This window comes from Fusarium oxysporum, chromosome 7, assembly GCF_000149955.1.
Source record: "Fusarium oxysporum f. sp. lycopersici 4287 chromosome 7, whole genome shotgun sequence".
NCBI lineage: Eukaryota > Fungi > Ascomycota > Sordariomycetes > Hypocreales > Nectriaceae > Fusarium > Fusarium oxysporum.
The window spans coordinates 3,727,500-3,738,282 of NC_030992.1; the positions used below are offsets into that span (position 1 = coordinate 3,727,500).

A 10,783-nucleotide genomic window follows, 5' to 3' on the forward strand; every position below is an offset into this window, starting at 1 on the left:
AAAAGCGAAAAAAAGCACATCGGTGTGTGGTTGTTTTCGGATCGCATCCGAGCCAAATACGCCACCCGTTCCACATAGAACGGGGTAGCCTTATAACTGGTTACCGTGTTGTCAAGGCGAGGAGAATAATTACGAATAACTTGCTTTACCAAGTCAGGCCGGCAGGGTTCACAATCGATATACGAATTGAATCTTCAAGGACACAACGTGGTCTTCTTACCCGTTTGCAGTACAATAGAAGGCGAGAGACACGAATTAATCTTGACGGGTAGAGGGCGGCCCTCGAGCGAGGCTTCTGTTTCAGCTCAGCGCAAAGAGAAAGGGTCCGAGAGCTTGCAGTGGAGCGTCAATCAATCTTGGAATCACAGCCACGAGGAAGATGGGACCCGCCGAGTTTACTTGCTGTAGTGTTGTTATCCTACCATTGAAGACAATTGAGAGGGGGGAGGAGGAATTGGTTATTGGGTCAAATCAAGGTCAGGCCAGGTCAGGCCAGACGAGACCATGCCATTGAATGTCTACGGTCATGTCTGGTTTGTGGATATGAAAAACTGGACATTCTTCGAAATGCTATTCTGAAAGTCTGCCTATCGACGACGTTGAAGAAGAATTGGGTTGGCCGAAAGAGACAATAAGCAAGAAACGCTCGAGAAGCAGGGACAAGCCACCCCAAACCGGAGAAGAAGAAGAAGACGAAGAAGAAGAGTTTCTTGAGGAGGATGTACACATTCGAGGTCCTCAGTACAAGCTCAAAGTACACTCATTCAAACTCAGCCAACCTAAGAAGAAGCGTGGCGCACCGGACCGCGCATCAGGACCAGCACCAGCAACAGGACCAGCTCCATCTCCAGCACGTACCAGAAGGACCCACGCTCTACCAGCCTTGTTGTTGCTGTTCCATTGCTCACTCGCTCACCCATGGCCATGAGCCGGATGGACCAACGCTAACACTAATACCAACAGGGAGCACGATGGCCTCCCACTCTAGGGGGTGTGCCTAGCCATGCCTGAAGGGTCCGTCATGAGAGTACGTACACGTCGAGCACGCCTCCTCCGTTGGACATACACCTTCTCCAAGGCGAAAAAAAAGAAAAAAGAGGATGGGTTCGTTCGTTGTTCTACGCCAGAGACGCTATAAGGAAAATGGTTATAAACAACACCCCTTGTCCCTCGTCGATCAACTCTAGTACAGTAGCGTAGCTGGGCCGATCTCCATGCGAACACTTACTTGCACGACCTTGACCTTGACCTTGACTTAAGACTACAAGGACTCCACAGACTTCAACAGCTTCTACTACTACCATCTCATCTCATCCTAACTCAAACCCATTCACCACACCTCACCTCACTTACATATATACACCATCCAGGGACCCTTCCTTTCCTCACCTTGACTTGAGGTTTCATCCTTCATACTTGTATAAGGGCCTTCTATATATATATATATATATACCCACTTCACATCCACATACATACTTTATCTTGTCAACTCAGCTCGACTTGACTTGACATGATCGCATCGCCCACCTCGTCACCGTCGTCTATGCCTTACTCTACTTCACCCGACTCACGCACAATCACCTACTCCTCACAAAACAACAACACCGACAACATGGTCCGCTCATCATCAGCCGAGCCCGCAAAGAGCTCTAAGCGAAAGGGTAAGTAAACAAAACCTAACCAGCCACGCGGGACAGAAAAAGCAAAAAACAAACATGCATACATCGCGCCTACGCAGCAAAGCAATTCGATTTATATACCCATGATCAACACTAACTGACACGCAACAAAAACAGGCACACGAAGCGTCTCTACCCTCACACCTTCACAACTCGCGCGCAAGAGAGCCAACGACCGAGAGGCTCAAAGGGCTATCCGGGCGCGAACCAAGGAGCACATTGACCGCCTGGAGCGCGAGCTGGAGGACCTTAAGAGCAAGCAGAGCCGTGATCAGACAGTCCAGGAGCTTCTGCGACGGAACCAGGCGCTCGAGGAGGAGCTTATGCGACTCAAGGAGAACATGGGCGTCTCAATGACCTCGTCGCCTTACTCTGCACCTGGTACGGCTCTCTCTGTCTCCATCCCGACGTCCTCGTCACCACACAACAGCATTCTGACCAGCCCCTCAGTATACGATGATAACCTCAGCACAGGCAGCGGTGCCATCCCCAGTCCTCGCGGCTCCCCCTTCCCTTCTGGCGACTACAGCCCCATCCCCGACTATGGACAGCAATATGTCCCCCTCCCTAACAACTGCGAGTCATGGGCCAGCACAGTTCCCTGCCCCGTCCCCTCCAACGTCTCAAGCCCTTCCTCATCTGCCGACGACTACAGCGCCGGCTACATTCCCACAAGCGTGCCTACCTCGCTGCTGCCCTCAAACAACACAAGCTCTTCCAGCATCAGCGTGGGCCACGCTCACAAGGATGTGATCAAGATGGAGTATGAAGATGTTGACTCTCACGGTACGGTCACCCAGCATCACCCAGCAATCTCACACTCGCTTTCAAGACAGGAGACTAATCACACTCAGTGTCTAGACGCCGGATTCCGCCTCAGCAACCCCTCGCTTCAGCCCGTGTCCCATACTTACATGGCTCAACAGCAGCAGCCCGCCTGGAACATGTATCCCGTCTACTACCCCCAGGCTCAGTCCTCGGTCCATTGAAGGGCCAAACTCAACCGGGCTCATCCTGGCCGGGATCTGGGCCCGTTCTCACCACTCCGCCGGCCTGTCGCTTCGATGAGCTCTTAGTTGGCTTCCTCCAGGACTGCCGTCGCATGATCACCGCAGAGTCACTAGCTCACACTCTTGGCCCCCCTCAGATAGACGTACGCTCACTGTTTCGCGGCCATGATAGCCACGGTCAGATCGCCTGCTCACCTCATCCCATCACCGACCTCATCCGCAGCCTTATCGACACAGCAGGAATGACACGACTGACTGAGCGCATCGCCATCTTTGCGCCTCTGCAAACCATGATCTGTTGGCTCGTGCAGCCTACTCCAGAGAGACGCGCGCGACTATGTGAAGACTACGTGCCGCGAGAGCGCCAACTGACAACTCCGCACCCTCAATGGCTCGATCTGCTCCTCTGGGGCAGTCTGCGCGAGGCCGCCATCGAGCGACAGGACCTCTACGCTACAGACGAGTTTCAACGGGTCTACTTCGACGCGCTGCGCCTTGTCAATTGGCCTTATCAGCCGCTAGACGGCCTAGTCACAGATCCGCAGACGGGCCACGTTGGGCTCACGGATGCCCTCATGGCCCATGCCATGAACGGTTCAAACTGGCGCCTGGCTGAGACCTTTGCCCAACGATACCCTGAGCTTTGCGGGCTAGTGGCTCTGGAGTAGAAAGCCTGTCTGATGGGGATCGACCACACCTCTCTCACTTTGACATGACTCTTCACCTTACCTCACCTTCACTTCACATGATTCGACTCTTGTATCATGGATCACATGCTGTAAGGCATGTCATGACATCGTGGGTTAACACGGCACCACAGAATGTCGATCCAAAAACTTACCGCGTACTGGGACTATCCGCCGCGGCAAGTCTCTATCCTGCTCCAACCCACGTCGATCATGCCCCATCCCACACATTCACATACCTACTCTACCAACTACCACTACTACATCGTCATCATCTTCTCACAAAACAAAAAAAAAAACAAATCATGACATGACATGACATGAAACTTTTAGAGGAGGAATCAAAGTACCCCACAACATCTCTAACGGCCATACTATACTTCTTACTGTACTGTTAACATTATGGGAAAAGCTACATTGTTACTAGACATGTACACTTAAACAGGAAAGGGACGGAGGCGTGCAATTTGGAACACACACACACACACACACACACACAAGCATTGGGACAAATCTAAGGAAATTCACTTTTGGCGATATGGGGTTCTTGTTTCTAGAGGTGTTTTTTGACATGCATTACTGGGTGTAAGATGGTATTACCCATGTTCTTACTAGGTACTTTTAACGAATCAAGATACACACATTGGATTCTCACACTCTGGCCTCAATTCTTCCTCCCATGGATCGTGATTGCAACTTCTACTACGAGCATCTATCTTTTGACTAGCAGGCGGGCCCGACGATGAAAATCCTCTGGTTTCATTTTACCCCATACGCTTACATGGTCGATGACATTCCAAAACCCTGCATAGACCCTTGTCCAATTTCGACCTGTAATTGATAGTATATTCCCATATCTACCAGGGTGTGTCCGTTGCTGTACTGTGCTGTATGTATGTATGTATGTAGTGTTGTTGTTTTTTAAAATTATCCTTCTCTTTTCTTTACTGGTAAGCGTCTTCTACATATGTAGGAGAGTTACATCGAAATGCATCTCCACCACCATGTTCCCGTCACGTACATGGCTCAGAGTCCAAAAGAGGGAGGGGTGTCGAGCATTGGGCAGTCTGAGGGTCCCCCACTTACAGTGTATGGTTAAACCCACAGACAAGGGAGAGGATATCTGATATCGGTCCAGCGCTTATACTGCTAATAGTCTAGTTGATTATCCCCCTATGCACGAAGGGGTAAAAGCTGTTCCAGCAACGACAGGCATGTTGTCGTTAGTTGGTATCTCACCTTGAAGTCTTGGAGCAGATATACCTGATACCGATGATAATGCTCACCGCGTAGCTTACTTTCGCCCTGCCGAAAGACGTCAGTTGTCCACCTTGACTACAACTATATCATTTCTCAGTTGCATCGCACATATCACTGCTCGAGCCCCTTGCGGAAGATCTCGAGCAGAGAAAATTCGCAACTTTGAGCCGCAACAATACCAAGTACAGTGACTTGAGATACTTGCTTTTGCCTCCCACGTTCACAAGTACAAGTTTTTCCAATCTTGTAAAAGATCGTGGCGAAACTGCATGGACACGCACGTGGCCCATCCCTTACCATATGGCCCATGTCTCGCAATGACAGCTTGACACAATCTCATACGACCACATGCGTATTCTAAACATGGACTTTTGCCATTCCGAGGAAGCAAGCACAAAGTTTAGTCTCAGGTTAGACTTGAGCAGAGCTCCGAGGTAAATGTTCCGTCCTGTGCCGTGCCGTTTCTCTTGTCTCTTCTCAAAAGTCGGGGTGGCGTCACGGTCTTGTATGCCCAAAACGGTGATTTCCATATTATCGGTACGACGCCGACAAACCGACACCGACACCGACACCGACACACTCAATATGAGAGATAGAGGCTGAGAGGCACACACACACACAGCAGAGTCTCAGCCCTCCGGAGCTACGTAATAGACATTCTTCGCGGAAGTTCCGTCTAGATTCCGTGAAATAAGGGCGTAAAACAGCCTTGAACGTTATGTTTCGCGGAAACTCTATTTGTTTCCGTGATCCCGTCGGACGTTTTTCTCGATTGGCAACAGGCAAAAGCAAAGAAGCGATTGTACTACATTGCGGCTCGAGCCTCAATTCGTCAACGGCGGTTTGTACCACCGACCATCGGAAGAAGACGACGGTCAGTCGGAGAGGGCGAAACAGAGTCCTCTTCACGCAATTGCTTGGCTCAAAGTAAAGTACCTTGCAGTGATAGACAAACCCAAAAGATACCGACCGGGTTGTTCTCGCGGGAAACAATGGGCACTAAAAAGTCCCCCCCGCATCTGCATCTGACTTCCACCTGAAGCCTCAAGGTAAGGCCTGCACTGACGCTGAAAGTGAAACTGGTGACACTGAAGATCGGCCACCAAATATCCCCCAACTTTCAGTTGGCCATTGCTATCCTGCTCTTCTGAACTGTAGGCGACTTTCCCCTTCCGAGTATGCACTTCGCCAGCAGAAGGGGCGCACAGGCATTTCCCAACCAAGCGGTGCAATGAAGCAACAGTCCCGTGAGACACTGACAGCAGCAGCTCAGGGTTTTATTGCGTAGGTGGCTTGGCCTGTCTGAGCCCTTCTTCACGCAAAGGGCGGGCATTTAATTGTTTTGTTTCAATTTTTCATCGCAATTCAGACCCCGTTGTCGTTAAGGCGGCAAGCTCCTGTATGTACAACAATGACCTGCATCTGACGTCTGACGCCCAGTTTGCGGTGAAGACGCCCAGATGTGTGGGATGCACAATGTACAATGCGCTGTGCTGTGCTGTGCTGTGCTGTACTGCCCTGTACACCGCAACATGTTGCGCCGTGAGAAGGGAGCAGATCAGCTCCAGGGCTAGAAAACCTAGAAGGGGCCTGGAAGACTGCTCAGAAGGGTGATCGAAGCCAATGCAAGGCCAATCTGCAGGAGAGAATGACATCGGCACGTGTTGTGTGGATGCAGAGCAATTCAGGAGGGAGGGTGAAAAGGGTACCGTACCTCACAGCGCTTCAAAGTCCTGTACGTACTGTCTTGCCTCCAACTTCAACTGCTGCACCGTTTCCTCTTGACTGAAAGACGAAGATGGTTGGGTTGAGTTGGAACAAATGCGTCTAACTAAAGAGGGCGAAGCGGTCCGAGGTGTGGAGAACTATTAGACAAATAACGGTATATGACAGGCTGAATTTATCGAGGACGCTAGAGTTGCAGAATCAAGGGGTTCTGTAGGGTTATAGAGTTTGCGCTAGAAGGTTGCTGCAGCTTCTTTTCCATGGAAGTCAGAGGTTGAAGTGAGGTGCTGTGATCGAGGAATCATCGACGCTCCAAGGGGGGTCTTGGAACTGCAGGATGGGGGTCCTCATGCAGGAGTAACGAACAGTGAGACATGCTACGTCAAAAGAAGATGGAAGGAAGTCCTGACGAACAAAGGCGTCAGTCTGTTGTCTCCATCTCTTCTCTAATGGTGTCCTCGTCAGCGTCGAATTCCGTCCTGTTACCGTTTCTGTCGTGTCAACCATGCAACCACACAGACACACATGGCTCAAAACGGACTAATACCAGCCAAATTCTCTTGGGGCTGACTTGAGAGATGCCATAATTCGTAGAGTTTAATCACCGTAATTATACCCTCAAATCAATCTGTTGGCTCGTTCGTTACTAGAGAGAAGCCTGAGTTGAAGGTCCAAGATTGAGTTTGCCGCGCCCAGGGGTTGTTGCGGTTCCCCGATCAGTTATAGAGTTGCATTATCTGTGGTTGTCTTCTGCAATGATGACATTCTTTCCTCGAGAACTGGCAAATGCGAGGCCAGGAAAAGCGCCTATACCGCTGCTTGATCGTCGTTCTTGTACTGTCCTTTGTACACTGTCATATGCACAGATACGGCACTGCTATTGCCAGCACATCATAAAAAAGTCATTTGACTAATATCGTGGTGTAGAATTGAATATGGCGATCCGCCTCGAGCCGTTGGGATAATCCTGGCTGCAAATTACAGGCCTTGCAACGACCCCTGGGCCATTCGCCATGGACCCCCCGTTCGCACTGAGACTGAGTGGACGTGGCCTGCATGGATTTTCTGACAGGGGTTTGGGAGATCATGACGCTAGTAGGGGCCCTAGAATATCTCATTCAACCTATCAGCAAATAACGTCTCGGCATATCACTCATGCGCGGCTGCTTAAAATTGCTAGACGGTGAAGTGATGTGCAGTCAGAAAAAGAAACAACCATGTGAATAGCTGCGCCAAGACGTATGAGCCGGATATCCATTGAGCCCATGATCTTAATTAGGCCTCAAGCCAGGGATTAGTTGAGTAGCGGCACGATTTGCGAGTATGTCGAGATGAGGTTGGACGCAAGTGGATCGCCCAACTTCCCATCGCCCTTCAGAAGAACTAAGAGACCAGATCAGTTAGCTCCATCTATGTACCTAAAAACCACGAGGCAAGCATGGATGGGGCCTTAAGGGACTGAGGTGACAGGAGACACAACTAGAGTCTGAAAAAAGGCCCCTGCGTTGCACAGACATGGCTGGAGGAAAAGAGACCGACTGCTGTTCTCATTACTCAACGAAAGGAGAATCCGCCGCTTTCGTTCACGAGGCCCGAGGAAGTGTTGCATCCTCTGTTGATATCTCATACGTAAAACCTTCGATGTTTTATGAAACCCTCATCATGGAATAGGTACTTGCTGTGGCTGAGTGTGGCTGACAGCAAGGTTCTTCTCGAACCAACTGCAGAAGACAATAGAGTTTGTTCTTGCAGCATCTGAATCTTTGATGCACGCCCTCACTGCTACCAGGCACGTGGCGAGGCGCCAACCATGCGATGTAATGGGGTCGCTCGAATGTAAAAAAGGGGGTCAAGGACAAAGTATCTCAAGTACTCGATACTCGTGTGTCAAAAATCCTCCGTGTCTCCATCTCATCTGCCAAAAGAGACGGGGCATTTCGTAAGCTAGACCGACAAAGTTTGATGGTTGTTGTTTGCACAGCGGCAAGCCATGTGGACGAGGTGATACGCGTGCGCGGCAGGGCTGGACCGAACGTACAGAAGCTTCCATTTGTCCTCATGTTGTTTCCGTACACCAATTTGACTTTTATCTTATTCTGTATTCAGTAAGCACCTCGGATGAGGCGCCCACCATCATATTCTCCCACACCGCGACGATGAGGATGGAAAATATGTGGCTGATGATGTTCTTCGATAGCGGGAACAGGGTTTATTCGGGGCTGGTACCCAGCGGCATGAATTCGCGCTGGGAGGCTGTCTCACCTTGCAGCCTTGAGAGTCAGTCTTGGCAGAAATCTTTCCAAACGGATGAACCGCCAAGACATGTACCATAGTCCTTTTGCAATGTTCTTCGGCCGTAAGGATGAGATTTTCTTTTTCCGTGAGATGATTGTATTCTGTCAGGATGCGCTATTGCCTGTAAGATATGCAAGCTTCCTTGGAAGCGTCGCAATGATAAGCATGCCAGCAAATGAAACCCATGAGTTGGAGGGCTTCATTCTGGTAAGCCGGGATTGGACAGGAAACACGAGCTTTCACACATGTGTGACTTGGTGGACTGTCGCATCAATTCTGGAAGCGGTCTGAAGTACTCAAGTGCCGTATTCCATGACCAACAAGAGTGCATGTCTCTGAAGATCATCGTCAACGCGGTAAGAAACCCAACTGGTTGTAATCCGCGCGACTGAGCCTATCCTCGTTATGCTTTACTCATTCAGCTGTGGCTGAAACCTGGCTTCTGTGAGGCTTACAGAGACAGGAAGGAGCTTGTGCTCTGGGAGCTCGTAGCTCAGCCTTGATCAAAGACGGGTTGGTGGTGCTGGCCGTTTCATTCCCAGTCTCCCCGTTCAGGGCACTTTCATCAGTGATTGGGCCTGAAGATACCGAACCAAGTGTCCGAATACCGGGAAGCACGCTCCGACTGCAACCCGCCATTTGAGGTCTTTCAGTAGTCTATGCAACCCTCGAACATGAAGCTCTCGTCGCCAATCGTTGTTAGCGGGATAATGATCTATCATGTCCATTCACGGTCTATGGCTTCGACCAAAGGCTCTTGGCGTGGGACGGACTCGGTCGCGAGGAACACCGGATTGGAGAGCTATTCGGTGGCCTTGTGGGACTTATCGTGGGTCTCAACGACCGATGTCAAATCAACGGGGGCCGTCGATGATTTGAGCAAGGGTTGTTTCGGGGAAGAAAGATGCCGATATCCAAGCTCCGTAACTTCATTCCACGACCCGCTTTAACATCCATCTCGAATTCGTCTTCATCTTGTCCTGCTCGTTTTCCTAATTTCAGACCCTTTCACTTATTGATAACTAGTCTTGTCACTAGACGCCGGCACTCAGGCCAAGAAACGTGCAAGATGTTGGGGTCACGGATACATGCAAACATACTTTCGATCCCACATGGCGGTCCGCATGTCACACTCATGGGACAGCGCCAAAAGCGTGTATGAAGACAGCCCATTGGTGGCAGAACATCCCTAGGCATCAACTGCAACATCAGCCTAGAGAACGTTGCCGTCATTTCGTCGCAGACCCCTAGGCCTCACTTCCAAGCTATGCATGCCACTTGAGACCAGATCCTCGAGGCCCGGCCAGGTTTGATCTTCGACAACGAACCCCAGCGAACAGCAACCCTAGCACGACGCGAGATCAAATTAAGTGAGCAATTCGTGATAGAGTGTTGCTGTTTATGCACACCCGTGATACTCTACAGAGTCATATGTTTGCTTCAAACTTTATATTCATGACAAGAGTCAAACGAAGTCTTGATACCATTGGTACCTGGGTAACCGCAAGGCAGCCACAAGCGCAACAAATGCCGCTTGTAGCGCAAATGGCGGTAGTAATTTAACTCTCCTGCGGCAGGCATGGCATCTGTCCATTGGTGGTTTTGCGAGAAGGCTTGTCGTGTCAGTCGTCAGTGTCAGTGTCCCTGAAGCCATGATGCGTCACGGTCGGAGCGAAAGCCGAGTAATCATGAGATTGAGACCAGTACTTGGTTGATCCAGTGTATCCATCCTGCAAGTTGAAAGCAAAGCCAAGGCTTTAGTTCCACGTTAGTGAATGCCGCGGGGTGATCTGGACTCAGCCTAGTCCCAGGAAACAGGAACCCAAAACTCTGCCACGGCTGGTCTAATCCGGGTTACACGGCGTTGGATACATGTGAATGCAGTACAGCACGAGTCTGGGCAGTTCGTACGGATCATGGTGACAATTCGATCTGCAAAATACGTGATAGTGGTCAAGATAATCGAAAAGCAATCGGGATGGAGGATGAGAACTCGATTGCCGTGTATGATGGCTGAAGAGGTTTCTTCGTCTCATCTGCCACCATTTACTCGTCATACATAGCGCGGTCGACGGTCTCGCTGCGTGGGACCGGGTATCTTCCGGCCCGAGTCCGATAAGTTCGGGCC

The 10,783-nt window shown here is 50.4% G+C and overlaps 5 protein-coding genes across 5 annotated transcripts; 4 read left to right on the forward strand and 1 right to left on the reverse strand.

Annotated features, from left to right (window-relative positions):
• Positions 1–504: 504 nt before the first annotated feature.
• Positions 505–928, forward strand: FOXG_20333 (uncharacterized protein; the record flags this gene model as incomplete). The annotated part of the gene is made up of 2 exons (XM_018400616.1): positions 505–533; positions 583–928. The coding sequence occupies 2 exons, from the start codon at positions 505–507 to the stop codon at positions 926–928; spliced, it is 375 nt and encodes a 124-aa protein (XP_018248417.1).
• Positions 929–1,510: 582 nt separating this feature from the next.
• FOXG_10601 (uncharacterized protein) lies at positions 1,511–2,668 on the forward strand (the record flags this gene model as incomplete). The annotated part of the gene is made up of 4 exons (XM_018390039.1): positions 1,511–1,661; positions 1,797–2,060; positions 2,130–2,465; positions 2,541–2,668. The coding sequence occupies 4 exons, from the start codon at positions 1,511–1,513 to the stop codon at positions 2,666–2,668; spliced, it is 879 nt and encodes a 292-aa protein (XP_018248418.1).
• A 263-nt stretch (positions 2,669–2,931) lies between these two features.
• FOXG_10602 (uncharacterized protein) lies at positions 2,932–3,357 on the forward strand (the record flags this gene model as incomplete). The annotated part of the gene is made up of 1 exon (XM_018390040.1): positions 2,932–3,357. One exon carries the CDS (start codon positions 2,932–2,934, stop codon positions 3,355–3,357), a length of 426 nt encoding a protein of 141 aa, XP_018248419.1.
• A 795-nt stretch (positions 3,358–4,152) lies between these two features.
• FOXG_10603 (uncharacterized protein) lies at positions 4,153–5,165 on the reverse strand (the record flags this gene model as incomplete). The annotated part of the gene is made up of 4 exons (XM_018390041.1): positions 4,153–4,262; positions 4,462–4,498; positions 4,674–4,680; positions 4,933–5,165. 4 exons carry the CDS (start codon positions 5,163–5,165, stop codon positions 4,153–4,155), a joined length of 387 nt encoding a protein of 128 aa, XP_018248420.1.
• Positions 5,166–8,984: 3,819 nt separating this feature from the next.
• On the forward strand, positions 8,985–9,158 carry FOXG_20334 (uncharacterized protein; the record flags this gene model as incomplete). Its single annotated transcript, XM_018400617.1, has 2 exons — positions 8,985–9,011; positions 9,078–9,158. 2 exons carry the CDS (start codon positions 8,985–8,987, stop codon positions 9,156–9,158), a joined length of 108 nt encoding a protein of 35 aa, XP_018248421.1.
• Positions 9,159–10,783: the final 1,625 nt, after the last annotated feature.